This window comes from Sycon ciliatum, chromosome 2 (assembly GCF_964019385.1).
Source record: "Sycon ciliatum chromosome 2, ocSycCili1.1, whole genome shotgun sequence".
Classification (NCBI taxonomy): Eukaryota; Metazoa; Porifera; class Calcarea; order Leucosolenida; family Sycettidae; genus Sycon; species Sycon ciliatum.
Genome location: NC_088644.1, coordinates 29,319,004 through 29,346,789, shown reverse-complemented (window position 1 = coordinate 29,346,789; position 27,786 = coordinate 29,319,004). Strand labels below are relative to the sequence as shown.

The following is a 27,786-nucleotide window of genomic DNA, read 5'->3' as shown; positions in this document are numbered from 1 at the left end:
TGGCTTCCGACTGGAGGCTAGACGTTATCCCACGCACATAGCCAAGGCACTTGTTAGTGATGACCAGAGCACTCACGAATTCTGTGGTTGTAACCCGGGAGAGGAGGCCTTTGGCATCGATGAGTGAATCTTGGGACCATGCAGCAGCAGGCGCTTCGGAAATCTCTTGGAAACATACCACGAGGGAGGGCAGGAGGTTGAGGAATGCTTCTAATGCGTCTAACCGCTGCACCCATCTGGTCCTGCACAGGTCCTTCACCTTGTGGCTGGCTGTGTCAGGCTGCGTGGCTGACGCTGCATGCTCCAGAGCAGTCTGTCGTTTTGGATGCGCGTTGAAGAAGACCGACGCCCTGTCCACAACACTCATCATGTTGCGGACCATAATTATTATCTTGCAGCGACGACACAACCACCAGGTTCAGACAGTGTGAAGCACAATGCAGGTACAGGGCAAGAGGGTAGCTCTGTGCAATCCGTGCAGCTACTCCTTTAGTTGCTCCTGACATGTTAGAAGCGCCGTCGTAACACTGTCCCCGCATGTTGCTCAGGTCAAGGCCAAGCTGCTGGATAGCTTCAACTATAAACTTGGCAAGTGCTTGACCCGTAACACCTTGATCGCACTCGACGAACGTCACGAAATCCTCTCGAACAATTCTACTGGATGCCTCCACATAGCGAATCACGAGTCCAAGCTGCTCTTTATTGGACACGTCTGTTACTTCATCTGCGATGACCGTGAACAATTTCGCTGCCTTCACTCTTGCAACAATTTGCCGTGTGATGTGGTCACCAATGATGCTGACAAGCTGGTTCTGAATGTCGCCAGACTTGTACGTGGCATTGGCAGGAGCAGTTGACAAGTGCTCGCCAAGACACGAATCACCAGCATCGACGCGGAAATCCACGAGAGCCCAGAAATTCTCATGGTTAGCAGCACCGTCGGACTCAACATCAGTGCCAGCGTCACGATGTCCACGCAGGGGGAAGTTCTGGCGTCCGCATAGCAGAATGACTTTGATGATAGAGGTCAGCTTTTTGCGGCAAATGCTGAGCTTGTACTTGTAGCGTGACCAACGCTACAGGCCGGATCACGCGCCACGCGGCTGCATGGAGTAATACTTGCACACTGACTGCACACTGACTGGAACGGAAAAGTGCAAGCTTGTGTAGTACAATGCATGCACTCGCAGATCTACGTAGCATGCACCCAGTCTGGGCTGATGGCAGTCCCGGTTGAAAAAAAAAGAAGAGAAAAAAAGCCAGACCCATGGTCGAAATTTTTGAGGGGGGTGCTTTGGCACTCAAAGCACCCCCCCCCCCTGCCTACGCCCCTGGAAGTAGAGAGCTCGAGCGGTCATGCTTGTAGCAACATCATTCGTTCGTAAGCGCACTTTGCAATACCATTAATTTTGGTAGATTTTTGGCGATTCTCAGTGGAACCCTCCAAAACCAGTGAAAAGCTTAGCAATTTTTCCATAAGAACTCAGATGGTGAGCCAAGGAAAAAATTCTAACATGGAAATTGTGAGCACAAGTTATGCGATCGAGTCCACCAACTAAACCAGATTTTGAACGGTCAGACATGCACAATCTACCACAAAACTGACAAGGAGTACTGAGACATTCCACGCCATGGTTTTCAATAACTTTGTAAGTCTCATTTTAGGCGAAATTTTCAGCTGGCCAATTTGGGGAAAGCCTAGCCAAAACGCCATGAGGAAGAGTTATTACCGATTAAGGACTGCGTATAACAATGAATAACAGAGGATACTGGTGCTCTATCGCTTACTAATAGTAACAGTATTCAGTCAGTAATATCCTTGTTTTCTGGTGCCCGACGGTCAGTGGGCAATGTGATTATAGCATTATACGTGTGAACTAGGAGGGGCTGGATGACCAGAAGAACAACACTTTGCAATAAGGATGGATGCGCTGAACTCCTGGCTAAAGTACTACATGACTGTACTTGCACCTTTACACATACGAGTACTGAGTCTGTATGTGTGCATTATGACTGTAATGTTAGTGCGTAGACTCTACAGTAATCAGTTTTAGGTACTAGTACTAGTAAGGCAAGGGGAGCAATCGATAGGTTGTGCAGAACTATTGTGTAAAGCACCGTTAACCTGTTTTTAAAGTTTGTGCACTGCAATCACCATGATCACGGGTGTACAGGTACCACCAAGACTTGGCAAGAGTACATAGATCTACATAGATCTACGCTGGGCTTTACTACGCTTCTTTAGCTTATGTACCAGTAGATCTACTCTTCTTGCTTTGGTATCACTGGTGATCTAAACCCAAAAAAGAGTTTCAGTCCACCAGCGGAACTGGACCACCGCCAATGCACCATGCATGATTGTGCTTGGGTGGCATTGGCAGACGCCATGAAATGCTCCGCGAGTTTTAGGGCGCGTTCGAATTGTCTTCATCAACTGTTCGAACAAATTTTATAAAGAGACTAGCAGCACCCCCGCCAGCGTTGCCTGGCCGAATGTGGCATGCGGGTGAAGCAAGTACATGAACAGCACACGTGCTCAGCACGTGGTGGTGGCCAGACCGCTGAAGTCCTGGTGAGGGAGGTTCTTCATCGTTAACGCGTTGGAAGGAGAAGGAGGGACGTCTGTTACGCCTTCGGGAGGCTGGTCAGGGTTGTCCATCACCTGGTGGCGGATGAAGCGGCTCAAAAAATTCATAAACTTACGAACAAAAGTGCGATGCGCTCTTCACCGCAGATCAGATGCAGAGTGCAGTCAGTGCAGATCTTTTGTATCCTTTTGTTGCAGATGTTTCTATTTGCAGAGAACGGTTCACGTGGTCTGCAGCGCTTGTGCGGCTGCTAGTACAGTAGTAGTGCTACCTATGGCCTACAGTGCATTTCAAAACTATAGACGCGTAGGGTTTTTGAAATATTTCAAATGTGGCTGGAACTTTTTGAGAATAGTTTTCGGAATATTGCTCAGGATCGCTCCACAATTACTCTCATTATAGTTTCTAAAGGATTGGATAACACACGCCCAATTTGGAAAAATTTATGCACAAAGTGATCACAGATTTTATGTGGTATAGATGCTGGCATAACGGTTTTTGCCTAGGTACGCGTCTATAGTTTTGAAATGGACTGTAGTGTAGGCATAGGCTAGGTGGCTACATGATTCGCACGCTTCGCGTGCTCAGTGCTTCTGCGCGCGGCTGCTACTGTACTGCTACTCCTACTGATCGTGTCTGCTATGTATAAGTATAAGCGCTACCGTACCTACACTGTTCGCACGCTTCGCGTGCTCAGCACGTGGTGGTGGCTACACGATTCGAACGCTTCGCGTGCTCAGTGACAGTGCTTCTGTGGCTGCTTCCGCTAGCTACACGATTCGCACGCTTCGCGTGCTCAGTGCTTCTGCGGCCGCTAGCTACACTGTGCTACACTGTTCGCACGCTTCGCGTGCTCAGGGCAGCGCTGCTCCGCAGCGCTTCAGCGTGACACAAAAACACACGTCACAGCCTCACAGGTGCCTCTTCTTTATAAGGAGCGTGACACACACACACACACACACACACACAGACACACGTCACAGGTGCCTCTCTTTTATGTAAAGATTAGTTGAACTGTCCCATTAGAACGGTTTCTATCATTTTTAGAGTTTCGAGTGGAATTGTCATGGCGATGATGACGTCCGATCAGCTCGACCATCTCCACGTACTACGTGACGTAGCTATTCCAAACTCTTCGAAACTAAATTAATCCACCTTCCCATCGGATGAGTTTCGAGGAGCTTCGTTTTTCTGAAGAGGCCAATAAGGCCACCTCTTCAGAAAAACGAAGCTCCTCGAAAAGTCAAAGAGTGACAATTCGAACGCGCCCTTAGTCACCTGGCCACTACATGTACTTCAAAGTCAAAGAAGAAGTATGATCAAGATCTGCCGTGTACGATAAAACTGGTCGAAAGTTCAAAGTACACGTACCCACAATTATAATCTTCAGGCCGCCCGCTTCAACACTCCCCTCTCCAGGTAGCGCTTTGTAGCTTTGGACAGCGGCTTGTTAGCTCCTTGCTGTGTAACTGGGCTGGGAATTGGAAAAGACTCCTCTGCAATCACTAGCTATCCACATTCGCTCCAACGTCTTGGGAGATTGCATTTGATTACCTGTAGAATGTAGAATGTAGTACCAACGAAACGATACCTGTGGCCTTCGGACTGTTCAGTTCGGATAGTGCAGTGGCGAGGACGAGGCAAATGGTGCGACACGTAGATCTACGGTCGGTAGACTACTCGAAAGCGTTTCCGGCTGCATGAATACACAAGCAAGGCTTGGTGCAGCTGTGTAGGTCTACCTCTTTCTCCGAGGTTCTATTGTGGTAAGGTATGGTTTGTGCTGTATAATTCATTTTGACACCAATTATCTGGGACACAAAGCCAAATGTAGGTAACTAACTTTGGAGCAGGGTGCAGGTTTTCGCGCTCTGAGGGTCCCACAGTTTCTCGCCAGGAACACCGGCATCTGGCCGGCCTGGTTTCAAACATTAGGATTTAGGTATTAGTTTGTAGTAGTAGTAGAAAACTAGGTAGGCATCCGATAGCGTTGGGTCACCTCCGCCATGCCTCCAACTAAATCTGCCGTTCGTGGACTGGCGGATTCCGAGGTAAAGCTGTTGTGCTCCCTCCCCGGGATCGAGTCGTCGGCAGTAGATGTGATGAAGACGTTAGCAGCATTGGTAACGGAGTCCGCAGACCGCGAGGAACGACTGAATAACAGAATTGACGACTTATCGAGGCAAATTGCAGGGCTGAACGAGGAGGTTGTCGCCCTCAGGCAGTCCGCCATTGCTTCTCCTCGGCCTGCCACAGCTGACGAACCCCAGAGAACTTGTACTCCGCAGAATCGACGGCATACCCGTACCCGTACGCGCAGGGGCCAGGCCCAGGATGCCACGCAGGCCACGACTGATGAGGGCGACGTGCAGCATGCTGGCCAGCGCAACTTGGAGCTGGAGGACGACGACAACGAGGCCCAGACCCTGGACATCATTGCTGACGACAGCTGGCAATTAGTTGCACAGGAACCCCCCAGGGCCAAGAAAACAGTAAACTTTGTGGGCAACGTAGGTACAAACTGCTCTGAAGAGAGCATCAAAACTTTCGTGAAGCGGCGCGCTGAGGCAGCGGGATCAACGGCCAGTGTTCACAACAGCAGCATCTACACAACGCAGACGGGAAAGGTGTCAGCTAGGATTTGTATAGATGCCACAGACCTGAGCCTCGTGACAACTCCGGACTTCTGGCCACGGCCTCTATACGCCCGGCCATGGGAGTACCGAGACCGCCCGAAGCCCAATCGACAACACCCTGCCGGCGCTGCAAGAGGTGACCCTACACTGGATGGTGCTGACAGCGCTGACAGCGACAGCACGACATCTGCTGGCACCCCGCAATGATCAGTGGAGCTCCGCCGCTCCGCTGGCTGGTGACCAATGCATTTGGCCTCACCAACAAGCTGGGAGAGCTGCAGCATGCACTGCTCAACGATAACGTCGACATAGCGGTTATCACAGAAACGAAGTTCTCGGCCCAGACCGTAGCCTCTGAGACAATATTTCCAGGATACTCGCCTCCCATCCGACGTGACCGGGATGCATTTGGTGGCGGCATTGCTGTATAGGTGAAGTCCGGCCTCCCAGTGGTGCACCTCGACCAGATTCCCACTGATGACCACGAAGTCCTCTGGCTCGCCGTGAGTCTTTCCACGCAACAATCTGTTGTTATCGGTGCCTTGTATCGGCCTGGATCCTGTGCGGACAACGACACCTGTCTGATTGAGTTTTTTTTTTTTTTTTTTTTTTTTTTTTTTTTTTACTATATTCACATAACCAGCTCGAAAAGAATAAGGAAAGACAATGGTACGGAGACTAGGACAAACGTGACAACTAATGAGCAGGCGCTGCACCGAGACGCAGCAGTGATGGTGGGGCATTGATGACTCTGCCGACCTGAGGTCTCGGCGTCACGGCCAAAAACACGCACCAAAAACAATGAAAAAAGAAGAAGATGGAGCTGTACGGGTAAGAAAGATGCAAAAACCCAAGGCTTAACACGAGCGATTGTGGGGGAGAAACTGTCTTAGCGTCATACTGTTCATAGGGAATCGACTGCCCAGAGCCAGTTTGTGCTGCGAAGATGGCGGTAAACATTCGTTTTGAATGATTGCATTCTCTTGCTGTGGGGAGGCTGGGATAGGAGAGCGGCAGGGAGGGAGTTCCAATGGCTGATGCTGCAGTGTGGGAACGAGCGCTTCAGTGCCAGCGGGGCAGATGCAGGCAGCTGGTGTTGGAGCTGGTGGTCATGGCCACTGACAGCACCGTGCTCGCTGCGAGTTCTGGGGTTGGTAGAGATGATGTGGCGCGGTGGCAACACAGAGAGCAGCTGCGGAGGACCAGGCAAGTAGTGCAGCTTGTACAGGCAGGCAAGCGAGGCAACAGTGCGGCGGATGGCCAGGCTGGGTAGGTGTGCCCCAGGGCCGATAGCATGAAGCGCGCGGCGCTGAACATTGTTCAGACGCTGGAGGTGGCTCTGCGCAGCTCCCATCCATACAAGAGGCGCATACTCCATGACTGGTCGTACGGACGCCTTGTATACGGTCGTCCGGCCGGCGGGGGTGAGTATGTGGGCGGCTCTGTTTAGGACCCCAAGCCGTTGGCGTGCACGGGTGGCTACGGAGCGTAGGTGATCGCTGAAGGTCAACTTGGCGTCCACCTTCACACCAAGGAGGGTGATGGTGGTTGTCTCGGGCACCAGTGTGCCACCAAACAGGAGTGGGGGGAGATCTAAGCCGGTGCGTCTGAGGGTGGCTGTCATGGCCTGGGATTTGGTCGGTTCAAACATCACTTTCCATGTATGACCCCACTCGTGCAGTCGGTCAACGGACACCTGCAGTGACTGCGCGGCGACTGTTGGGGTCTGCTGGGAGGTGACTAAGCTGTACAAAGTTGTATCATCAGCATAGGCTTCCAAACTGGCGCCGTCAGCGAGAACATCTGGCGCGTCGTTGACGTAGGCCAGGAAAAGCGTTGGTCCAAGGATGCTTCCCTGGGGGACTCCAGCGGAGGTCGTATACCTAGATGACGTCCACCCTCCAACGAGGCACTGTAGGGAACGGGTGTCCAGGTACGAGGCCAGCCATCTCTGAAGCGGACCATCTATGCCTAGGCTACGCACCTTGTGAAGGAGGCCGACATGCGAGACACGATCAAACGCTCCTGCGATGTCCACAGCTAGGATACGAGCCGCCCCTCCACAGCCCACAGCGCTTGCCCAGGCAGTTTGGAGAGCTTGCAAAGCGTCCGATGTTCCAAGGCCTCTGCGAAATCCAAACTGGTGCGACGTGAGCAGATGATGGTCTTCAAAATAGTTTACGATGTGTCTGTTTACAAGAGTTTCCATTACTTTCGAGATTATGCACAGTAAGGATACGGGCCTGTAGTTCTTAAGGGTTGAGCGGGAAGATCGCTTGTGGATCGGAACCACGTTGGCCGTCTTCCACATCCTAGGTTGCACTCCAGACCGGAAGCATAAAGCAAAAAGCTTGGACAGTGGCTCTGCGAGCTCATGAGCACATTCCTTAAGGACGCGAGCAGAAATACCGTCAGGCCCGGTAGCCTTGGAGACGTCGAGCCTTGCCAGGAGTCGGCGGACAGCCTGTGGGCGGAAGCGGATGGTGCGAAGAGGTGGAGCCTCTGAGGGAGCAGGGTCCGGTAGGTCAGCCTCCACAAGGTCCGGACCGGCAACGCTACATTTCTTCGAGAAAAAGCGGGCGAATGCCTCTGCTTTCTCTGAGCTTGTTGCCCACTCACGGCCGTCAGAGTCGACAACTAGGGGAATTTCGGGCTGTGTGCGGTTGCCAGCAGCGTTCTTCAACTTCGTCCACCACTGTTTGTCTCTGAGGGACCCAGTTGAGAGGCTGCGACGGAGGCTGTCCTCCTTTGCACGTCGTGATCGGAACTGGGTGGCGATCGCTACAGTCACGGAATCGGTGAATGCCTGCTGAAGTGCTGGGTCATAAGGGTGTTTTCTCCAGTCGCGCCAGCGCTTCTCCTTCTCCCTCTCGGTCTCTGTGCATTCAGGCGTCCACCATACCGGATCGGAAGGCCTCGTTTCCAGAACTTTGGATGGGACAAACTGTGCAACAGCTGCAGTAATCGAAGCGGTAACCTGCTCACAGGAAGTTTCTGGGTCCTCCGTGATGATATCACCCCATTCCACGTTGCGAAGGTGCGCCCTAAGGCGATCCCAGTCTGCCCTGTTGTAGCGAAATACTGTTCGCTTAACAGGGGGTTCACGTCTAGGGAGCACGGAAGAAAAGTCTGACAGTACAACTGCATGGTCAGATCGACCGAGGGGCGGAAGTATACGTGTAGTTACTGGGGACGTGAACGTTGACATTATGAGATCTAGCGGGTTGTCTCCACGAGTCGGTACTGTGACATGCTGGACAAGAAGATGGGCAGCGCAGGTATCTTCGAGAGCCTCGCCTGCAGGCGTAGATTTCGAGCTGTTCAGCCAAGCCCGGTTGTGCACGTTGAAATCGCCAGCTAGGATAATGTGGGAGCCCTGGTGTCTAGCTTCTGGGAGGATGTTGTCGAGATGATCGATTAAGGTAAGATCGCCAGGGGCACAGGACCCTGGCCGATACACTGCTCCCAAGACGGTGCGGAGACCTGGGGCCAGCTGGAGAGAAACCCAGATGATCTCATGTGCGGGGGACATGAGGTCAGGGATGAGCATGGAGGGGAGTGACGACTTCACCCAGATGGCTACCCCTCCCCCATGTGCCGTTCTGTCCAACCGAAGTGGTGAGCTGTATCCAGGGAAGCTGATGTCAGAGGGAAGCACTTTCTCCGCAGTGAACTTCGTTTCTGTCACAATTGCTACGTCGGGTTGATGCTGCAGGAGTGCGTGCTGTAGGTCGGGAAGTTTGCTGGCTAGGCCGAAAGCGTTTGTGCAGAGAATGCGAAGATTCTTGCTACCTTTCATTGCAGGAGGAAGTAATTAAAAAAAGGGGAGGGACATTTGGCGTAAGCGGGTGCATAGTTACATGTATGGCTAAGGGTCCTAAAATCTAATGAAATACCTAAAAGGATCAAGCTAAAGATAAGAATGAGGAAGCTGGAGGAAGACACGAGGTTGAAGTAGGACAGGGAAAACCAGATTGTGTTTGTATACCTAGGGCTACACAGGGGGAGAAGATGTTATCTGCGCCAAGTTATCTGCTTGTTGCTTGACGCAGTGATCTTTTTCGCCTTCTTCTTTCTCTGGTTATCACTGGAAACTACCAATGGGGAGGTCGACTCCCGCGGCCTCTTGTGGAAGCAGTCTGCCAATATCGCCAATGCTCTAGCCTCATCGCCCCCTGAGAGTTTCCCCTCAGGTGGACAGTCCGACTCCTCGGCCCAGCTGCTGTCAGGAGACAGAGTCAGGTCAAGTTCCACGTGGTTGCTTTGTTTATCATGCTCAGGTCGCATTTTGACAGTTACGGCAGAAGCTGAGTCTTGGCTGCCATGTGTACCCGTGCCCTCCTCCAGGGGTCTCGAGTCGACCTGACCAGCTGGAGAAGCGCCCAGGCTCTCGTGTTGTGGCTGATCCTCGCGCGCTTTGTCTGCACCGATGACCTCCTGGGGTCCCGATTTGACTGCAGAGGCTAGGCTTTCAGGCAGTGGCTGATCCTCGCGCCCTTTCTGGGGTCCCGATTTGACCCTGTTAGCGTACGTTCCACGAGGGGTGCGTGGCCTGGTGGGGCAGTTCGCGGCCAGGTGACCTGGGGACTCGCATACCCTACAGGTGCGTGGTTGATCCTTATACCGTACGGCAAAGACGTGACCCCCTGCCGTTTGAACGTACGATGGAATGGAGGGGCATTGTTTCCCTAGTTTGAAGCTTAAAAAGCGTACCCCGGTTGTAACATCGAAGCCATGCTTTGTGGTGACTTGCCCGTATCGAACTGTTGAAGCGGGACTACCGTACGGTTTGAGAGCGTCCGTCAATGCAATGTCCGAGATCCAGACAGGGAGGTCAGATATATGCAGCTGGAGGATCGAATCCAGTACGTTTGAAACCAAAATTGTCTTATCCAATAGAGAAAAGCCCTCCCGAACAACACGCTCTAGACTCGCAGTGGACATGAAGGTTACAATGCACTCATGCTGTGAACTTATCTGAACAGATGTGAGGTCGTTGTATCCAGCATCTCCCAGTGCATTCGCGACATCCACCACTTTGGTCCCCAGTGGGCAATCGAATTTCCCGGACGTCTCTCGCATCTGCTCCGAGGTCAGTGCCATCCATCGGGGTCTCGAGTTACCAGTGCTCGCCATGATTGGTGGTTAGGTTATAAGGGCACGCCCTAGATATGCTTTATAAGGATCCAAAAACTACCACATTCACAAAAGGATGCAGAGCTCTCAAAACTGCATCCGCTCTTGCTTGGTACACCTCTTGAGTATCTTGGACCTGCACTAGACGTGGCCCGCACTCACGGCACTCACATAGTGCTAGCTGGGGATTTTAATGTCCATCACGAGACTTGGCTCTGCAGCAGCAAAACAACTGTAGCTGGAGAGGCCTTGGAAGAATTGTGTGCTGAGCATCAACTCCACCAGCATGTCTTGCAGCCGACTAGGGGTCTGAACACCCTGGACCTCATCCTCTCCAACATGCCTGTTCCTATCGACACCACTGTCAAAGCGCCACTTGGTCGCTCTGACCATGGGGTTGTTCTTGCCGACTTTTACCTCACCCCTGATGCTGAGCAAGCTACCTCCAAGACTGTCTGGCGCTACAATCAGGCAGACTGGGGGCGCCTGCGGGCCTTCTATCGCACTACTGACTGGTCCACCATTGTGACTGACGACCCTGAAGAGTCCTGCAGGAAGCTAAGTGACGTCATCTCCAGTGGCATGCAGAAATTTATCCCCGCCAAGCAGCTTGTCACCCGCCCAGCAGACCCCAAATGGTGGACTCCTGAGTGCACCACAGCACTGAACACTAAAAACAAGGCATGGAAGGCCTGGAGACACAATATTTCCAGCGAAGCCCACAAGGCTTGCTTCATGCGCTCAGTAGAAGATGCTATCCTCGCGAATGTGAGAGCTCGCGCTTCCTGGGAACTGAGAGTTCGTCGGAAACTGTCACGCGGAGGCCTGAAAGACAAGCAATGGTGGTCGGTGCTCAAATCTGCTGCTGGCGCCAGTCATGGCTCGTCTATACCATGCTTGGTAGATGACGCTGGTCACCAACTCCGTATGAATGCTGCCAAAGCGAACTGCCTTGGTCGCTACTTCGCCAATAAATGTAGCCTTGGAGATGATGACTTGGGCCCGGGGGATCTCCCTCATGTTCGCCAACCCGGGGTCACCCCACTTAGCCGAATCCACTTCCGCCTGCAAACAGTGAAACGCCTCCTGAACCAGCTCGACGTTGGCAAGGCGTCCGGTCCGGACAACATCCCTGCCCGAGTGCTCAAAGAGTGCTCCCATGAGCTTGCATCGCCTCTAACGTCTCTCTTCGCCCTGTGCTTCCGTAAGGGTGTCCAGCCAGAGGCCTGGAAGAGTGCTCGAGTTGTGCCAGTCTACAAGAAGGGCAGCCTATCCAACCCTAAGAATTACCGCCCAGTCTCCCTCCTCCCCATCATCTCCAAAGTGATGGAGCGTATTGTGAACTGTCAAATTGTGAATCACCTTTAAAAACATCATCTCTTGTCAACCAAGCAGTACGGATTTCGCAGTGGCCTTGGAACAGCGGACCTACTAGCAGTGCTTGGGCATGATTGGTCGCTGGCAGCTGGTTCTGGTGGCTGTGCCCACGTCCTGGCTGTCGACATTGCTGGTGCGTTTGACCGCGTGTCGCACCCCGGCGTCCTACACAAAGCGGCCACTCTCGGTATTGGCGGTAGCCTGCTGCAGTGGCTACGGGACTATTTGCGGAATCGCACACTAAGCGCAATCGTCAATGGACAGGAATCTGCTCAATTCCAGACTAAAGCTGGCGTACCCCAAGGCAGCATCCTGGGACCCACCTTATTCTTGATGTATGTTAACGATGCTGAGACCTGTCTTTCCCCATCAACGCGAATGGGTGTGTACGCAGATGACACCACGCTGTACACCATCATACGATCCAGAGATGACTTTGCTGGCAGTATTGCAGACATGCAATCTAGCCTGGATCGATTGAGTAGCTGGGGAGAACAATGGAGAGTTCGCTTTGAGCCGACAAAGTTGCAGCTGCTGCATATTGGCCACCACCGCAACCCCTGGCCACTCCCAGACCTAACGTTCGGAGCCCATGATATTCCCTGCGGGGACGAGCTGAAGCTCCTGGGAGTGACCTTCGACAGCAAACTCACCTTCAGACGCCACCTCCGCAATGTTTCTCTTCGTGCTGTAGCCCAACTAGGATTTCTGCGTCGAGCATCAAGTTTCTTTGGTCGTAAAGGACGCTTGACAACGTACAGAGGCTTCGTACGCCCTGTACTCGAATACGCACTATTGACATGGATGGGCGCAGCCAACTCTCACCTGCAAAGACTCGACCGAGTGCAGCGGAAGGCCTTTGCTATCATTGGTCCTGACGCCTTGCTGCAGAGCCTAGCTGCCCGCCGCCAAGTGTACGCTCTCACGTACATGTACAAGCTAATGTGCCTTCAAGACCATCCAGATCTCTCTGCGCTCGTGCCACCTCGCCAGGAAGCTAGCCTCGTCCCGCGGACAAGGTCGCAGCTCCGTGTCCGCCACCAGCATCAGCTACAAGCAGTGCTCCTCCCTACGGCCCCCAACTTTCTCCAGCGTTCGTTCCCATATGGTGTAGTGGATGAATGGAACAGGCTTCCGCAAGACATGTTTCCGGATCCTATGCCCCAGTTGAAGTCTCTCCAATCCTTTAAGACGAAGGTCCATCGCCACTTGCGTCAAAAGAATTGGCTCTGGGCTACGGACTCCCAGTGAGGCTATGCCACCCGTCAATGAGCAACTACCCTCGTCCATCATCTCTTTCTTGTTTTATTTTATCTCTCTTCTCATCTCTTTCTTGTTTTATTTTGTTTCTTTTTCTCTCTCTCTCTCTCTCTCTCTCTCTCTCTCTCTCTCTCTCTCTCTCTCTCTCTCTCTCTCTCTCTCTCTCTCCCTCTCCCTCTCCCTCTCTCTCCCCCCCTCTCTCTCTCTCTCTCTCTCTCTCTCTCTCTCTCTCCCTCTCCCTCTCCCTCTCTCTCCCCCCCTCTCTCTCTCTCTCTCTCTCTCTCTCTCTCTCTCTCTCTCTCTCTCTCTCTCTCTCTCTCTCTCTCTCTCTCTCTCTCTCTCTCTCTCTCTCTCTCTCTCTCTATCTCTCTCTCTCTCTCTCTTTCTCTCTCTCTCTTTCTCTCTCCCTCTCCCTCTCCCCCTCTCTCTTTCTCTTTCTCACTTGATCTCCCTCCCTCCCTAGCTGCATTCCTATCAATGCCTGGCCGTAGGCTATGATTCCGAGACCTCCGGTCGGATGAGCCTCGCCAACCACATCGGCACATCGCCCCTACTCCCCTTTGTCTTGTTGTCCAGTGTCATTTCAGTTGTCCTGTTCCCCTGATTATTAGCAGGGCTGTGTTTTTTAGTAAAAAAAAAGAAAAAAAAAGAAAAAAGGTGATACTAGATTTCTCGTAGCACGATTAGAGTGCAGAACTTCTGGTGGAAGAGTGTGGGAGTTTGCGTGTTGCTGCCGACTGGAAATGACATTGATCTGACCCACGACTACCACCCAGAGCACACGATCTGGTACCATCATCCTTCAATGCGACCAAGAGTACATAACCAGTGTCTGCTCCAGCGCCGGGTGAGCCGGGCAATCCACCCGGTTGGGCGGCTCTTGAACCCGGTTGAAAATATAGTACCGGGTCATCTGTGACCCGGTTGGTACTTTACACTTTCGAACTTTGAAAAGACTGACTACATGGCTTGTATGTGTCAGATACTTCTTCTTCTTTCGTAATTTTCTAATTCCTGTCCTCTCATTCACAGCGCCAGGTACATGTGTACCCGGCTCCGACCCGGTTGAAATAGTTGCGCCAGTTACACGTGTACCCGGTTGTCCTACAATCCTAGAGCAGACACTGCATAACCCCCCAAGAGTGTGCAACTCGACTATGGGTGCAGTCCCGACAGAATTTCAAGTTGACGTCACTTTGATGATGCAATGCCCACTGTACACGGATTATCAGACGAATCCGGAACTTGTGGTTGACCGAAGCCGATCTGATCCTGTACAAATTATTGCAAAGAAAAACGTGTGATGCGTTGACGCTCGTACACATGTTGTAAATCACTGGTACAAGGAGCATTGCATCATAAATAATGACGTCAACTTGAAATTCTGTCGGGACTGCAGGGTATGTGGGAGTTGCACACTCTGGGGGGTTATGTACTCTTGATGCGACGGACCCCACGACAGGCGGTCAGCCTTTGGGTCATCCTAATAAAGTTACTACTCAAGTATTATTATTCCCGTAGCTATGCAAAAGACGTTACTTCAGTAACGTCTGGCGCTAGCCAGGGTCCACACAGCTTAAATTCCGTGTATGTTTGTTTGTTTGTGCCATCGGCATGCCTGGCGCTATCCCGTACCTGTCCCGTACCATACCATCAAGGACGGCATTGGCATGCCTGGCGCTATCCCGTACCTGTCCCGTACCGTACCATCAAGGACAGCATCGGCATGCCTGGCGCTATCCCGCACCTGTCCCGTACCGTACCATCAAAGACAGCTGGCCACAATATTCAAATAGGGCTTTCAAATGCAAAATCATAACTTGAAGGAATTTGGAAGAATGAGCATGTATGCGAAGTGTATCGGGGGAATGCATGCAGGACGATAGTGCGGGTTCGAATCCTAGGTTATGTCTTTGAAAAAAAAGAAAAATTAAAAATTTATTACATCCCTATGCTTTTTTTTGCCTAGGTCATCAAGGTGGCAGACGATATCGTATTACCCTCGAATGCAAAGAGAAAGTTGACTCTCGCTAGGCAAAAAAGCATAGCGTAGGGCCCTGAGCTTCCCAGCTCTCTCGTTATTGCATTGTATACATTCTATAGGTCTACTGGTTGAGGTAGTGTGATGTGGTGGACTCTGGAGTACACAATACTTGTGCCAGTCGAGTCCGTCACACCTTTCTACCTCATTTTCAGGACATCATTTGCCTCATTACATGCACTTCATCAACCTTTGGCTGTGAGTAGCAGGAAGTGCCTTACAACGCTTCTAAAGACTTCGCGCAGTGCACATTCCATTCACGTTTGTGAACTCTGTCAACCCTTAAATTTGACATGATAACTGCACATGCGGGTGCCTACGGTTATTTCTTTCTGGAACATTGGCTGTCTGACTGTTTGTCTCTTTGACTGTTTGCCTGCTTGATTGTTCGCCTGTTTGAATGTTTGCCTGTTTGACTGTTTGACTGTTTAGTTATGAGGGCTGCTGCTGGATCAGTACACTGGTCCGGTACAGAGACACGGGCTGGGTATGGCCCTTCAGCATGAATCTAACTCAACGCACGGACACGGGCATGATCAACCATAGTCCTCGTTCAGCACAGATCCCCATCGTCCGAATGCAGTACGGTTGTGGCCAAAACCTGTCGATCCACACGGACGATCCAGACAATGACATTGTGAGGTGCAGATGGTGTAAAGATTACTCAGAGTGCGGCGGAGTATTTCCTCCGCTTTTCAATGCCATTCTGATATCGGTAAGCATGTAGGCTGACGGGAATGCTGGGTCACTGAATACCGTAGTATCCCGCGGATAAGCCCACCCGCGTATAAGCCCATTCTCTCTCACACCTCACATTTGCAACAGCAAAACCACAGTGCAGGGTCGGCTGCGGACAGCCACATTGCCTTGTTTCAAGGGGAAAACAGAGTTGCCAGAATTTGAGGCAAAATGATACAGCAACGGTTAGTGCAGAATGACCACCCAGATAAAATAAATAAAATAATAAGCAACTAGAACTTATAAAATCAGCAGTGCAGAAAGATACAGCAAGGACACCATCGCATTCACAATCAGAGCAATACAGAGGGCAAGTGGGCGGGCTCTTGGAGGGCGGGTGGGTGGGCCCTTGGTGAGCAAGACAAAAAGAAGGACAATCTTTTTGCGCAAGCGCTGTTTCACAGCGCTCGCTCAACAACGATTATGTCACTACAGTGACGTCAACCTGCTCTGCGTGCCACAACAAAAATAATACAGATAGCAAAAAACAAGCTTCGCAAATATTCGAAGTTCGAGAGAACATTGCTTCTCGTTTCTTTCGAATTCTCAGCCAACAAGAAGCGTACACCGCCCGCGCATAAGCCCAGGGTTTGTTTGAAAATCACAAAGCTTCATCGTACAAGCCCATGGGCCTAGGCAAGAGTACATGAAAACGGGTTTCATGTACTCTTGGCCTAGGTCATACCGAGAGTCCATAAATTATGGACTCTTGGCCTTACCATGTACGTAGTACATGCACATTACAGTTTTTTCGTACATTTCAGCACGACCATCGGTTGTTTTTGTTTGCACAGTGGTTTTCAGCAATGTACTTCTCACTTCCTTGATACTTTTTAATAGCACATGTTGGTGTCGGCGTATAAGCCCATGCCCGCGTATAAGCCCATGTGCTCGTATAAGCCCACCGAAATGTCCTTGTGAAACAGATAAGCCCATGGGCTTATCCGCGGAATTCTACGGTATGTTGTTGATGTGTTGTTGGTGCTGTGGCTGCTGCCACTGCTGCTTCTGCATTCGTTGGTATTGTTTCTGCTGGTGCTGGTGTTGTGGCTACGGTTGCTGCTGCTGCTGCTGCTGCTGCTGCTGCTGCTGCTGCTGCTGCTGCTGCTGTTGTTGTTGTTGTTGTTGTTGTTGTTGTTGTTGTTGTTGTTGTTGTTGTTGTTGTTGTTGTTGTTGTTGTTGTTGTTGTTGTTGTTGTTGTTGTTGTTGTTGTTGTTGTTGTTGTTGTTGCTGTTGGTGTTGTTGTTGTTTTTTGTTTTTTTTTGAATTCTTTATTCTCACGATGGCACCATCGCCAATAAGAGATATTTGTTGTTGTTGTTGTTGTTGTTGTTGTTGTTGTTGTTGTTGTTGTTGTTGTTGTTGTTGTTGTTGTTGTTGTTGTTGTTGTTGTTGTTGTTGTTGTTGTTGTTGTTGTTGTTGTTGTTGTTGTTGTTGTTGTTGTTGTTGTTGTTGTTGTTGTTGTTGTTGTTGTTGTTGTTGTTGTTGTTGTTGTTGTTGTTGTTGTTGTTGTTGTTGTTGTTGTTGTTGTTGTTGTTGTTGTTGTTGTTGTTGTTGTTGTTGTTGTTGTTGTTGTTGTTGTTGTTGTTGTTGTTGTTGTTGTTGTTGTTGTTGTTGTTGTTGTTGTTGTTGTTGTTGTTGTTGTTGTTGTTGTTGTTGTTGTTGTTGTTGTTGTTGTTGTTGTTGTTGTTGTTGTTGTTGTTGTTGTTGTTGTTGTTGTTGTTGTTGTTGTTGTTGTTGTTGTTGTTGTTGTTGTTGTTGTTGTTGTTGTTGTTGTTGTTGTTGTTGTTGTTGTTGTTGTTGTTGTTGTTGTTGTTGTTGTTGTTGTTGTTGTTGTTGTTGTTGTTGTTGTTGTTGTTGTTGTTGTTGTTGTTGTTGTTGTTGTTGTTGTTGTTGTTGTTGTTGTTGTTGTTGTTGTTGTTGTTGTTGTTGTTGTTGTTGTTGTTGTTGTTGTTGTTGTTGTTGTTGTTGTTGTTGTTGTTGTTGTTGTTGTTGTTGTTGTTGTTGTTGTTGTTGTTGTTGTTGTTGTTGTTGTTGTTGTTGTTGTTGTTGTTGTTGTTGTTGTTGTTGTTGTTGTTGTTGTTGTTGTTGTTGTTGTTGTTGTTGTTGTTGTTGTTGTTGTTGTTGTTGTTGTTGTTGTTGTTGTTGTTGTTGTTGTTGTTGTTGTTGTTGTTGTTGTTGTTGTTGTTGTTGTTGTTGTTGTTGTTGTTGTTGTTGTTGTTGTTGTTGTTGTTGTTGTTGTTGTTGTTGTTGTTGTTGTTGTTGTTGTTGTTGTTGTTGTTGTTGTTGTTGTTGTTGTTGTTGTTGTTGTTGTTGTTGTTGTTGTTGTTGTTGTTGTTGTTGTTGTTGTTGTTGTTGTTGTTGTTGTTGTTGTTGTTGTTGTTGTTGTTGTTGTTGTTGTTGTTGTTGTTGTTGTTGTTGTTGTTGTTGTTGTTGTTGTTGTTGTTGTTGTTGTTGTTGTTGTTGTTGTTGTTGTTGTTGTTGTTGTTGTTGTTGTTGTTGTTGTTGTTGTTGTTGTTGTTGTTGTTGTTGTTGTTGTTGTTGTTTCTATTGTTGTTGTCATCGTCGCCCGGCGTTTGTGTTTTATCTGTATTTTTTTACTATGTTCACATACCCAACTCGTAAAATAATGAAACACAATGGTACTGAGACAAGGACAAACGTGACAACTCAGACTGAGTAGGGGCTGCACCGTGGCTGTGGCTGTGGCTGTTGTTCATAGTGTTATAATTGAAAACACTTCTAAGACCAAACAAGCACAATGTGGGTATGATCAATACGGTAGCCTCTTCTCTCGCTCAGAATTCTCCCCATCCCAGCATGTAAGAAATAGCTGTGCTGTACCTGCACCTGTGCATAACCATTCCATGCATTTGTGTACATGTGAATGCTCTGCCGAACTTCCTACGTCTAGTAGATCTAACCACAATGAATACCCACATGACAGCATTACCATAGAGTCCCCCTCCGCCAAACAGTGTAAATTGCGGAAAGAGCGTGAGTGTGGTGACATATTCGCTATGAGTGATAATGATGCTGATAACTTCTCTCTTCATTGGTTGCAGAATCCCTGCACCATTATGATTCCACCCACGCTAGAAACAGGAACCAGCCATTACCATGCCGTGGCGATTGTCTTGGAAGACTTTGTGCTGTCAGATCCGAATGGCCCCGCTCTTAGTCAGGTTCCTCTCCAGTTCTTATTAGATGTTTACAAGTCAAACGTGGCATGCACCACTCGCCCAGAATTTGCACCTCCCAGTCCCGTCGACAAGAGATGTATTCCCATCAAGCCGGGCACCCAGTATAATGCCACGCTCAGGGTCAGGGAAACTTCGCAGTTTAACAGGTAAGTCATGCTTTTCCGAGTCCGTTGGTCTATAGCTATAGAACCGGTAGTATGTTTGTACAGAAGTGCCCATCGCATTCACATGCCTTTTACATTCACAAATGTAACCGCTAAATAACGACTTTCTCGGATCCACTCTGCCCATAGTGGATTACAGTACTGTGATGGGTAGGCCCCTCATGTTGTACGCAGGTGTGAATTTGTTCTCTGCCAGCGGTTGTTCCAGGACCGTTAGAGGGCTCAGTCTAGTCACTACCGGCAGATGTGTCACCCTGCTGTGAAGGAAGAAACGATGGATCCAAACATAATCTGTATCCAAGTGAATCCAAAAGTTAGGGCTGCCAGGACTCCAGGCTGGCTGTGACGTAGCACTCTCAAGCCCTATTGCACCTAAGACTTCCATTGAACAAATCTCTCTTCCGCTGCCTCAAACGATCACCATCACAATAGCACAACATATGTGTTCAGTCCAGTCCTAGTTGTACAAACGTTGTTATTTGGTAGTTTTGCATATCCAAATTCACCACGGTTACTGCACTTTGTACCTAGGTATACTTGAAGGGCTCCAATTAAAAACGAGATAATGGTGTACTAGCTGTGCTAGTACTTGTTAGCAACAATCCGAACTAGCGCACACACTGCACTGCATTGCTTTGTACTGCATTCAAGACTGACGTCATGCGCTTTGTTTTGCTGCGCCAGCCCATTTTGCGGAAAAGAAAAACAAATCTTGCTTGCCCTGTTGTGCTCTTCCAGACAACGGATCGTGCTTCAGCAGTGTTTCTTTTCCCACCATCCCTCCCTATCCAACTTATTCACACCATCACAATTATCGTACCCACTAATCGGGTCCACGCTCACAACTGGTGTTATCTAGCTATTTGCTGCGGCTCTGCCTTGCGCTATATTACAACCATTTAGCATTGCAGCTCTACGTTGAGCTAACAGCAGCTCTACTTTGAGCTAACAGCAGCTCTACTTTGAGCTAACCGCAGCTCTACTTTGAGCTAACAGCAGCTCTACTTTGAGCTAACCGCAGCTCTACTTTGAGCTAACAGCAGCTCTACTTTGAGCTAACAGCAGCTCTACCTTGAGCTAACAGCAGCTCTACTTTGAGCTAACAGCAGCTCTACTTTGAGCTAATCGCAGCTCTACCTTGAGCTAACAGCAGCTCTACTTTGAGCTAACCGCAGCTCTACTTTGAGCTAACCGCAGCTCTACTTTGAGCTAACCGCAGCTCTACTTTGAGCTAACAGCAGCTCTGCTCTGAGCTAACAGCAGCTCTGCTCTGAGCTAACACCAGCTCTGCTCTGAGCTAACACCAGCTCTACTTTGAGCTTCAAACCAGTTGTTTCGAAACCAGCACTCCTCAATCCAAAGATACCTCTTTGTTGACTTGTTTGTGTGAGGGATGGGGCTAAATCCATTTTGTGGAAAATTCAGGAAGTGCATTTTTTCATTTGTTCTTTTTCGGTCTGCACTCCAGCATCAATGACTTTTATCGCGTTTGCGGAAGAACACAAACTTTAGGCATCATTTTGACTGGGATGTATTGCGTTTTGACCCGTAAAACCGACACACAGACGTCCATGGGGTGAAAACGAATTATTTCGTGACAAAAAACGCAAAAGTTCCGGTTTGGTCTTTATCGCGTTTTGAATTGGAGCCCTTCACTTGCTCCACTTGCCACCATTATACGGAGTAATAAAACTTGTGCTTTCTGAGACACCAGCTGCTGGGTTTTTTAATATCTTGCCTTACAGAATCAGAGACTTCACTTTGACATCACCGATTGGCATGGTAAAGGGCCCTATCAGGCAGTTAAGTGAGAACGGAGCCTTTTACAGTGAGATCTGGGTGAAGTGGACACCGAACCGTGCACAGTATGGACAGCATGTACTCTGCTGCCTAGCGGAAGATTCTCAGGGGTAAGCGCTGGGTGTAGAGGAAGTTTCAACTTGGCCGCTGTATCCTGCTCCTGACTGTATTCTCCCAAGCCACCTTGTCAAGGCAAACTCTGGAGTGCTCATTTTACATTGCCAAATGACGAGAATTATCCTGAGTGCTTGCAATAATTCTTGGAAGAAGTTACTTGCGAGACTCTGACCTTTGGGTTCAAGAGCTATTCACATCCACACACAATACTAACCGAGAGGTTTTCCATTCAGATAGCAAAACTCATCCAGAAGCAGCTTGACTCTGACTGATGATCCAATGCTTTGCATTCTGAAATCCTATAATTATAGTACTCTTTTGGTCCAGAGATTGTAGCCAGGCACGAGTAAAATGCTGTAACCCTAGTACAAACTCTTGCTTCAAGTTGAATGCAAAATATGTCTTTACAAACTTTGAATGCACTACGCCACACCCGAAACACCACAGATGTTGTTTGGTGCATTTGAGCGCAGTGCTACTTCATTCATGAGATCAAAGGGCCAGTGCTAGTGAATTCATGAGTTCAAAAGGGCCAGTGCTAGTGTGTTCATGGGATCCAACTACACTGGCTACAACTGTACTTGAAGTGGCTTGCGTGTGCCACACAGGACAAGTGCAACACACTCATCTCAGTGCATGCTAAGTCAATGTGGTTGATTCCCGGGGTGCCATCTTCAAAAACAAAATTTAATAATATGTTTGATGACTACTTGAAACCAGAGCAATTCAGAACCTGGTTCCGCACAGTGGTGCAGATTTCATGGACTCACACTTCCATTGAAAATAGAATTTCTGACGCATCTATAACACAACATGAAGTCACTTTAGTTCTCCTACCAATTCTCCTACAGGCAAACAACTCCTCAAATATGTGTCACACTGCTGGCGGGTGGTAAGTTGAAAGTGAACGAATGTGCATTTAAGTTTTGTACACCGCTGGCACACACATTATCATTGTATACCTAGTCGAGAACAATCATCAAATTAATTTGTTACTGTGGCTTTATGTGAGGAAATGTCAATCGCATTCATATCTCAGTGTTAGTGATCATTTTTCATGAAAATCTTTTCTCTGGAAACAAAGACGTGCTGCATGTTCTATAGTGTCCGTCATTATAACGAACGAAGTTTTGGTTCAAGGAGGATTTAAAGTCTTCCACGTTTTACCACATGTAGTGAAATGTGTTGCCAGAAAACGCTTGTGTCAGGCGTGCACATGTTCATATGATGTCTATCTGTGGCATGTTCTCTTCCAGCAAGTGCCCCCGAGATCATCCCAGGCACCGCGGAGCCCAGTATGTCACGCGGGAAAACAGCACCGTATGTTCGCGCAACGTTTTCTGTTGACTTTGACCAGCAGGTAAGATAGGTATTGGCACAGCGCTTACGTGCAACCCATTGCTGGCCTTCTACGGTGTAACCTGGTTTAGGAGACTGCCTGCTTTTGTGACAGTTTTTCACCAAGTCACCTGCATGCATGTAGTCTGGTTTGGGAGACCCCTGGTCATAAGGCCCCTATGACCCCTTATAAGGGGTCATAAGGCCCTTTTGCTTGAACCATGCATGGTCGTTTAACCCTAGTTTTACTGTACTGACTTACCAGATTATTTGTAACAAGACCAGTCTCCTGGTATTGTGCATGGAAAACGAGTCTCTGTAGACAGTAGGTCTAACGTTTAGGCCTTCTCGCTCCACATATACTGGTATACCCAGAGACATAGACAGCAATAGCGACAACACACAAAGTGATGGGTAGTTGGCCGCAGCCAGATGTGAATTACTCTAAAGCAGGGAGCAGAGAAGAGAAAGGAGAAAGAACAAGCCGGAAAAGCACACAGAACAGCAGAGTAAGTCATCTGGGAGCAAGAATCATGTACAGGGTTGTGCCACAAACAGACTCGGGACAAGTGAAACCCGATAGGGCCGGCATGATTAAAATGCACAGCATAAAATTGTTGGAATTAATCCAGGAATATTCACACAGTGCCTCCAGGCTTCACACAGAACACACAGAGCCTATGCAAGAAGCCAGTAAGTTAGGTCTGATCCGACTTTGCAAAGTGCATGTAACACCTGTCCAATCGGACTGGTACAGTGGGCCTATTTTGACTTCGCACAGTAGAGAATGAACTCCTCCAGTAAGACATTTTTACTGGGCTACAGCTGACACCACACAGTATGCAAGGCACTCCTCTAATAGGACAGATAATGATACTGGAACTCAATATTTAACTCTCGGTGACCGAAACGTATAGCCGGTAAGATCATTCCACTGGGACTCGTCCAACATGGTACGTGGCGAACGCATTCATTCATCGAGACGATCATACAGACTCAACTGGCTTCGCACATTGCACAATACGTCAACTACATGTAGTAAGCCATTGATATTGGGAGGTGGCGGACATTACACAGTACCCAATGCACCCATAGAGACTGTTATGCGGGGACCCGTCTGACATCGTATAGTACACAATCTGATGAGCGAATAAGACTGGAATGAACTCCTCCAGTAAGACATTTTGACTAGAACACAGCTGACCCCACGCAGTATGCAAGGCACTCCTCCAATGAGACACAATGATACTGGAAATCGACATTATAACTCTCGGTGAACAATACGTACATCCGGTGAGACCATTCTACTGGGACTCTACTCAACATTGTACGTGGTGTAATGCACTCATTCTTTGAAACAATCGTCCAGAGACACAACTGACATCGTACATTGCACAATACGTCAACTAGTAAGACATTGATATTGGGAGGTGGTGGACACTGCCGGGCTGTAAGTGCCTTATGTTGTACGGTGCATAAGGCGCTCATCCAGCGAGACAGTTATATGGGCACTCATCTGGCGTCGCACAGTGTAGAACGCAATCATCCAGGGCGACAGATCTAGAGGGGGTTCGTCTGGCATTGGACAGTGCACAATGCACTCTTCCGGTAAGACAGTTATACCGGGCCTCCACCGTCATCTCGCAGTGCACAATACACTCTTCCAGTAAGACAGTTATACTGGGGATCCTCCGTCATCTCGCAGCGCACAATGCACTCTTCCAGTAAGACAGTTATACTGGGAATCCTCCATCATCTCGCAGTGCACAATGCACTCTTCCAGTAAGACAGTTATACTGGGAATCCTCCGTCATCTCGCAGCGCACAATGCACTCTTCCAGTAAGACAGTTATACTGGGAATCCTCCATCATCTCGCCGTGCACAATGCACTCTTCCAGTAAGACAGTTATACTGGGCATCCACCGTCACCTCGCAGCGCACAATGCACTCTTCCAGTCAGACATACCGGGATCCGTCGGACATCGCACAGCTCCCGATGCACTCCTTCGGTGAGACAGTTCTATCGGGACTCATATGACATTGCACAGCGCATAATGTGCTCATCAATTCAGACAGTTACACCAGGAATCAACACTGACACTCAGCGCACAATGTACTCATCAAGGTCTGGGATAGCACATCGCACGATGCGTTCATCCAGTAAGACAGTTACACCAGGAAATGTCCGCCAACACGCTATGCGAAGTACACTCATCCAGAAACACAGTTTTACCACACAGCGCATACTGTGCTTGTCAATTAGGACAGTTACACCAGGAATCATCGCCGACACTCAGTGCATGATGCACTCATCAGGCAGGACCGATCTAACATAGCACAACGCACAATGCGTTCAGTAAGACAGATACATCAGGACTTGTCCGCCCGCACAGTATGCGCAGCACACTCATTCCGAAACACAGCACACAGTGTGCCATACGCGCATTTACTGAAGTTAGCTTCGCATACACGAATTTGTAGATTCATCCACTGACGCACAAATAATGCACCGACGCTGTACAATGGATATACTGGAAGCGGAACTAGTGTAGTACCCTACCCCGCATAAAGTACTGGAATTGCAAACATTGCCTGTAGGGGTGTAAAGCAATCACACGATTACTATAAGCTGGAGCTTATTCGATTGTACAACTACGCCTGACCACCTACACGTAAGAAAGCACTTTATACCACCATATACAAATCCGGCATGGTTGGCGGCGCTACTCTCGTTACCGAATGATTTGGTGCGTGCCGGAAAAAGGGAGAGACAATCTCCATTATAATAGGATGCTTGGAGTACAGAAACAAGTAATTTCATTCACGACCGCAACAAAGCCTGAGCGGAGCCGACTGGAGTACACTATGGCACCAATCTGTTAAACCTACAAGTATGAGAAAAAGCATACAATAAATTCAACTTATCTGGATAGTCACTGGCGGCAGCCACGATCCGTCATCTGGCCTCGTGATCTCGCGGCTGGTGATGGCTGATTGCCCAGTGGCAGCTGCGGCTGTAGGCTACTGTTGGTACTGCAGTGGTCATTGCTTTTGCTGGGGATGCCTGTTTTGCGTGCAGCGTGATCATCAGCATCAAATCATCACCACAACATTCCAAACTTTTCCTCCGCAATTCTCAGAAGCTTGTTTCATGTGTATCTCAGGCTCGCGCGATGGTCGATGGATGACATAGCGCCTTGCTGGTGTCTTGCACGGACCTGGGGCTTGGCGCCGTCCTTGGTTTGATTTTTGTTCAAACTGTTGTTCGCAGCATTTTTGGCTACGAGTACGAGCGAGGGTTTTGTTTGCTGGAGTTTGGGGTTGAGGCCCGTTCCAGACAATGTCCTCAGCTCCTGGATCTTGTCCTGTGATTGTCCATGAATAGTCCAACACTGAGCGTGAGTTGCAAAAAGTCTGCCTTGAACATTTATGCTACTTCCACAGATCCTCAGGCCGTTGCAAGGTACCACGGCTGCCATTCGCATCAATGAGGTGAAGAATGGTACAGTGGTTAGACCAGCCGTGTTCTCCCTTAGTCCACACGACGCCATCCTGAAACAGCACCCGCTTTATCTAAACCACTATCAGCTTATATTCTACGTCACAACGAAGCTGAAGATTGATGCAACATATTCCATTACCATGGACAATGGTTTCGTGGTAGGGCAGCAAAGCTGTACAGGCGGAGGGGCGCCATTTTTCGGCATCCAGGACCCGAATAGATGGCAATTTGTTGCCGACCACACAGGTAAGCGATCCTTGTAACAGGGCAGATTGTGTACGCATGATTTTATCCCTACACTTGGAAAGGAGCACCTATGACTGAGACTGCCAGGTGTTCTTACAGTAAACTTGAGGTGGCGCATTACTGCTGATATTCGTGTCCTTTCCTGCTGCACCACCAGTGCATCTATACCAGAAAGGTGTGATGGCGGTAGGAAAGGAGTAACGGGGAGGGAGGGTTGTAGAGGTCGGGAGAGACTGACAGACAGACGAATGAACGGACCGACGGACGGGCGGGCAGACGGACGGGCGTACAGGACTTGGTGAGGTGGTGAAACTTTCTTTCTGTTGTGTCGGACCTCACAAACACACAAACAGTTCATAGAGTAGTGACGGACAAAAAGACCATGTTGTTATGACGCATGCTCAGTATGATAGAGAAAAGAGGAGTCATCATATTAAGAAGTATGACGTATACATAGCAATCCTCCCCCACAAATCGGAGGTATATGGAGCAACAAAGCAAGCAGAAATATGTACAAAGGCATGCAATCAATATTTGCTGACACTGGGACAGTGCTCATAACATAATGCATTATAGAAAATAAATTATGCGGACAAACATGCACATGTGCCCAGAGCACTGTCACGATTAACGGGAAAACTGAATCTGTTACTGTACGCGTTGTTGCAACTGAGGGTCCCTCCTTACTGGGTCGTGATTTACTTAACGTGTTCACTCTTCCCTGGAAACAAATGTCAAAGCAGGAATAAAAATGGGGAGCATTGATAAATCTCATAGTTCTAGTGAGAGCATTTCAAGTATAAATTTATGCATTATTAATTTGATGTGCCGGTCCAATTCTGGTGATGTAACTGCAGTTGGAAACATATCTGATTGTGGACGAAACTCTTCACAATTCTTTACATATGGCACAAGGGTGAATGACACACAGCTTTTGCTTGGCAATGGAACATCATGCGTCACAAGGCAACTGGCAAACTCGGCCAATGGATTTCCGATCAATGACACCCAGCATAACAAAGTGACAGTGAGTTTATGGGCATTTCTCTGTACTGGACTGCTGCTTTCCTCGGTCAATCTGCCTTCCAGATTCAGCCTATCCCAGGGAGAGAGAGAGCCTCGGAGGGTGTGTGTGTGTGTGTGTGTGTGTGTGTGTGTGTGTGTGTGTGTGGGTGAGAGAGAGAGAGAGAGAGCCTCGGAGGGTGTGTGTGTGTGTGTGTGTGTGTGAGAGAGAGAGAGAGAGAAAGAGAGAGAGAGAGAAAGAGAGTAAGTTACATTTATAAAGACAGGTAAGTCTAACAAATAAGGACTGAGACCTCTACAACAGGGTTTTAACGCCTGAAAGCAGGTGCATGATTTAACAAGCAGGTTGTCAGTCTAGATTTTATGCGCAGATGGAGAAAAAGCGCAGAATTTTTGTAATGAGATGAAAAGCAGAAATAATAAGAAATAATAAGAAAAGATGAAATGAAAGCCTGCTCACAACCCCGCCCAGCCTTGCGAACTGGGTATGGTGGATTAAGAACCCGGTTCAACGCTCGAGCAAGCGCTCTCCACTCAAGGTCTTCACAGCAACTGATAGGAACTCATATGGGGAAATTATAGAAAAGAAATAATAAGATAAAGAGAATAAATTTCA

At 48.8% G+C, this 27,786-nt stretch overlaps 1 protein-coding gene across 1 annotated transcript in view; it reads left to right on the top strand.

Moving 5' to 3' along the window:
* The window catches only part of LOC135809586 (mucin-like protein), a 46,392-nt gene that overhangs the window by 6,900 nt on the left and 11,706 nt on the right, over positions 1-27,786 (top strand). Inside the window, exons 3-9 of the mRNA XM_065322966.1 lie at positions 15,471-15,753; positions 18,842-19,125; positions 20,889-21,053; positions 21,912-21,952; positions 22,317-22,420; positions 25,844-26,147; positions 27,005-27,174. Of these exons, the coding sequence (XP_065179038.1) occupies positions 15,471-15,753; positions 18,842-19,125; positions 20,889-21,053; positions 21,912-21,952; positions 22,317-22,420; positions 25,844-26,147; positions 27,005-27,174 (1,351 nt within the window). The remainder of the gene's footprint in view (positions 1-15,470; positions 15,754-18,841; positions 19,126-20,888; positions 21,054-21,911; positions 21,953-22,316; positions 22,421-25,843; positions 26,148-27,004; positions 27,175-27,786) is intronic.